Genomic DNA, 5,000 nt, shown 5'->3' with positions numbered 1-5,000 from the left:
ATATAACTGTTCTTATTGTGCGTGGTTCATCAGTGTTGATTTCATTATGATTTCATCATAATCTTGTATCAGAATGTAATATTTTTCTCATTTTTGGCTGATGTCAGCAAAATATCAATCAGACCCACACCCACTTTACATCCTCAGATCAATTCCCTGCTGTACATTTGTTTTTTTCATTAAATCTCATGTTTCATGTTGACTTTAATACTTTTATGTCATGTGAATTGTCATGCTTATGTGGATCATTTTAGTTTGTTATATAAATGTTACATCGTCTGTTCTGGTGTTTTGAAAATTGCTGTTATGTGTGTGTTTCATGTGAATAAAACAGTTCTGTGAAGTTTTGCAATTGTGCAAACAGTGTTTTATTTAATGTTTTGCAGTTATCAGTGTGAAAAGTGTACATTTTTTAGTGTGCGGAGTGTACAAAAAACAAACATGTTAAAAAAAGTTGACTTGGTCCCTGCAACTGAGATTTACTCCTTTCTGATAGACCTTGAATCGGATATGACAATAAAGTTGAATAAAACAATAGATTTATAACTCTTATCTTGATATCTCTTGAAAATTCATACATATATCAGACAATGAAAAAATAAATGAAAAATCTATTATTTCAGTCAAGAGCTACAAAATGGGACCAACACTCTGTTCTTCATAGAGAAATATATATAAATAAACTTACAAAACTGCATAAGATTAACTCTAAACTCTCTAACTAAACAAGAATATAAAAAAATTGTTAACTGTATATACCCCAAAAATACTTTGTGATAGAAGTTTATTGGAGATTCACAATACAATTAAAGGGGTGGTATTATGCCCTATTCACAAGATGTAAAATAGTGTGTGTGAAGCGTTTTTGTGTCTGTTACTTTAAATGCAAATGAGCTGCTGCTCCCGGCACAGGGGGCGGAGCTTCAACAGCTTGTGTCCTTTAAGTTTCAAAAACGTTTAGCCTTTATGTTCAAACCGGAGTCAGACAATGATGGAGAGACTCAAGAAGAAGTGACAACATGTAGAAGCAACAGGACATTTCTGAACGGTTAGTTGATGAATTTATGAAGCTGATACGTGTAGTTATCTTCTAGACCAGTGGTTTTCAAACTGTGGGTCGCGACCCACTTGTGGGTCGCACAGTGAGAAAAGGTGGGTCGCACAAAGGCACTTAGCTGCAGCTAAATTTACATTATGATGAGTGAAACAAAACCAGTCCGATTAATGACCAAACGACTCTTAAGTGAGTTTTAGCGCCCGCCAAAGTGAATTTTTGTCCCGCCAAAATCTTATTTGATCGGTGAGTAATTAGATGAACTGCTTGTCACAGTGCATGTTTAAAGGAGAACTTGGTAGCTTTTTTAACTTAATAAAACTGTCTAGAAATCATTTGGATGGTTAAACAACCTGTTCTGGTGATATTGGTGACTTTCCCCGCTCCCCCCAGCGTTCCCAGGCGGAAAACCAACCTTGCAACTTGTTCACTACCGTTCCGGCAAGATAGAAATTGGAAGTCTCGTGAGAAGCGAAAGCGAGAACGAGAACGAGCGCGAAACACAAATTGCTTTACGGCAATTCGACATAAACACACACGCATGTATGATGTATTACCAGATTACCCACCTCAGTAGACATAGCTCCACGCGATACAGTTGGCTTGCTCCGATCAAAACAAACGCACATGAGCAGCGGTAGAGAGGGGGAGGAGGCCGCCGCAAGTGAGTTTTTTACGACTGTGTTGTGAAATATACGCCCCACCACAGCTGTAGGGGGAGCCCGTGGGGAAAACATGCGACAACAAAAGGGAAAATCAGCGAAGAAGTGACTAGAGTTCGCTAGAGTTGCCGAGTTCTCCTTTAACTGAAAGAACGTCGAGCAGAGAGAGAGACTCGGTCGCGCGCGCGCGCTCTCTCTCTCTCTCTTTGGAGCCAGGCGAAAGTGAAACAAGACTTCACTGTCTCCAAACTAAGCGCTGTCTTGCTCTCTCTCTCCCTCGCACATATTAATCAAAATAAATCAACATGGTGGTAAAAGGTCGGAAGACCAAAGTTTCATGTGGAGTATTCGGAGATTTTTTTTCCTGAATTACTGCTGGGTGTGAATTGTGCTAAATAAGTTGCCTTATCTTCTCTGAAAAGCGTCCCAGACATTCAGCTGACATAAAACAACACTTTAATTAAACGAAAAAAAAAAAAAAAAACTATCCAGTGATGAAATGTTTTCTGTGTTGACACAAATCTTGAATGTCCATGTCCTAACTGCTGGGATAATCACACAACCTGCACATGCACACGTCCAATTCGCGAACTAATGACTCCTTTGAACCGATTCATTTTAATGAATGGTTGAAACAACTGATCTTTCCAACAGTGAACTCAGGAGACGTCTGAATCGGTGTATAATCAGTAACACTTCACAATAAGGTTCTATTTATTACATAAATTACATAAAAAGTACAGTTTGCTTACTCAAGCTTAAGCTTTAAAATAAATAAAACCCCTTGTTTTTTTTGAAAAGCATATGAAATTTTTCCACAGAGTGCTATCAAGAATCGATAAGAGAATCGGATCGACAATCCGAATCGTCAATGGCATTATTATTATTGATAAAATCTTATCATTTCCCATCCCTATGTGAAGACGGTAAAATTATAATCAAACATTAAAGAACATTCATGTTTTTTTTTAAGTTTTTTTTTTTTAAATGAAGTTTAAAATATTTTGCTAACATGAGGTCTTGTCACTGTCAGTCTTTTTACATCAGTGCAAAACTAGGGTATATTAAGACATCAGCATGCATTGATTAATCCCATGGCATGTAGAAAAAAAAAAAAAAAAATGTGCGACCAAATCATGCTGGTGCGACCAACTGAGAAAGTTGGTAGCACCAGTGCAAGTGGGTCTTGAGATTGATTATACTTGTCTAGGTGGGTCCTCGAATGAAAAAGTTTGGGAACCCCTGTTCTAGACATTGATGTCTCGATAATCTATAAATCGTGTTTAGGGGGCGGGGTTTATGTAAATTCTAGGGTTGGTGATGTCACTAACCCGGGAGGAATGTGGTGTAGTCTCTACCAGCCGTTTGTTGTCGTCCTTAAAAAGCGATTTCTGTGAAAGCAAATATCTCCCTTTGCTTTGAACTTTGAGCGTCGTAACTTTGCAGATGTTGTTTATGCTCAAACAGCAACATTACACACTAACTAAAGTTAGAAAAGTCAAATCATAATCAACCACCCCTTTAAATTAAAATTCTCACCCTATGTTTTGTAATTGTTGAAAACTTGACAAAATATGTTAAAAATATGTCATCATTACCCCATTTCTATATCTCTACACTCTGTTTCTACATTGTTACCCTCTCTATACATTATGTATTTGCTCTTTCGTTTACTAATGAGTCATGAAGGCTTCAAAGTTCAAATAAAGTTTTTTATTTTCGACTGACAACATCCCGGAAAACATGCGGTCGTGACGTCAAACGTCCGCGACGGCGCAGCAGGAAACATACGTCTGTTGAGCCAAAATGGCGTCCGTGATCCTTCAGTCTGGAGTGGGTTAGCGTGAAACCTGTCCGAATAAACCTCAAATGACACGGTTCGGCTCTTATTAGACGGATTAATTATTTTTTATCATTGAGAAGAATCCATCTAAACTAGCGAGGACACGTTTAGATGCTGTGAGGTAAAGTAAACCTGCTGTTTATTAAAAGTGAAAGTCAAGTGCAGCGATTAGCTGCTGCAGATCTGATATAGCTCATTAAAATAACTGAACAACACAACAACTACTGATTATTCATTAATAATGACGCCGTTCATAATCAGATTACACATTCTGCGGTTTATGTAGTGTGTTCTCGGAAGGCGCTGTGACAAATCATCAGTTTAATTGATAGCAAATCTGTCAGAAATCTGTCAGTTTTTCCCCTCGTATTTATTGTTTATATTCTCCATTTATCCTGTTTTATGAGTCAACTGTCTTACATTATTTCAGCACACGTGATTCAGCATCATATCCTGCTGCTGGAATGACATGGCAGATCTCATCATCTGATTCATATTAACCCTGTGTGATTGATTATTACTTACTATCATAAATATCTGATCCAACGACTCATATCAACCACGCGTGATCAAATAACTCTGCTCTTGAAATAAGTCTTGAGCAGATTCATGAAAATACTAAATGAACTTGTACATGTATAGGACAGTACTCTTTGATTGTGCATTAATGATCTGTCAAGTATTATTAATGTAATAATTTTAATGAAAGTTATATATATATATTAACTGTAAATAAACAAAAACGTTTTTATTTAAACGAAAATCAGAAATTATTAATTGAAAATAAATAAACTAAAACTGAAATGAAAATGAATTAAGCCTAAATAGAGATATTAACAAAATGACAAAACAAAACAAAATGACAAAAAAATTCAACTAAAATTAACATAAAAACAAACATATATATATATATATATATATATATATATATATATATATATATATATATATATATATATAAAGCTAATTCAAAATATTGATAAAACAAAAAATTAAAACTGAAAAACACTGTCCTTCGCTTGAGGATTGATCATGTTTGGGAGTCTGTGGTATCTAAAAGATTGAGAACCCCTGGTTTAGAGTGATTATCTGTAATCTGTGTGTTTATTAAAGTAATTTCAGATCAAACTATGAACACAAATATTTCATTTTCCTGTGTTTGATTTTGAGTTACTTCCTCCTGAGTTGAGGAGAGATCTTCCTCTTTTCCCTGTGGGCTGAACGTGCCCTGAATTAAGAAACACTCTTCTGTGTGTGTGTGTGTGTGTGTGTGTGTGTGTGTGTGTGTGTGTGTGTGTGTGCAGGAGGAGATGGCTGGACGTGGAGTCGGGTGTTTGTGGAAACGTCATGTTGTGGAGCAGCTGAAGCAGAGAGACAGAGTTCAGCGTCAGGCCTTTGAGGAGATCATACACCAGTGTAAGACAGACTCACTCTTTCGTTC

The 5,000-nt window shown here is 36.6% G+C and overlaps 2 protein-coding genes across 6 annotated transcripts in view; both read left to right on the top strand.

The window, feature by feature from the left end:
• cldn15lb (claudin 15-like b) overlaps window positions 1-544 on the top strand; it is a 15,523-nt gene extending 14,979 nt beyond the window's left edge. The window contains exon 6 of one of the 3 annotated variants that reach the window (XM_081371586.1): window positions 1-544. This exon is cut by the window's left edge and continues 327 nt beyond it. The gene's annotated coding sequence lies outside the window, so the exon portion shown is untranslated. The other 2 variants (XM_081371587.1, XM_081371588.1) reach the window with 2 other exon arrangements.
• A 2,998-nt stretch (window positions 545-3,542) lies between these two features.
• Window positions 3,543-5,000, top strand: part of atg16l1 (ATG16 autophagy related 16-like 1) — a 32,790-nt gene continuing 31,332 nt past the window's right edge. For all 3 annotated transcript variants that reach the window (XM_081370641.1, XM_081370643.1, XM_081370642.1), the window contains exons 1-2: window positions 3,543-3,680; window positions 4,864-4,975. In XM_081370641.1, the coding sequence (XP_081226767.1) occupies window positions 4,870-4,975 (106 nt within the window). In that variant the 5' untranslated portion in view covers window positions 3,543-3,680; window positions 4,864-4,869. The remainder of the gene's footprint in view (window positions 3,681-4,863; window positions 4,976-5,000) is intronic.

The sequence above is a fragment of the Scardinius erythrophthalmus genome, assembly GCF_964197995.2.
Source record: "Scardinius erythrophthalmus genome assembly, chromosome: 7".
Taxonomy (NCBI): Eukaryota; Metazoa; Chordata; class Actinopteri; order Cypriniformes; family Leuciscidae; genus Scardinius; species Scardinius erythrophthalmus.
Note: the sequence above shows the minus strand (reverse complement) of the source record. Positions and strands in the feature narration are given on the sequence as shown.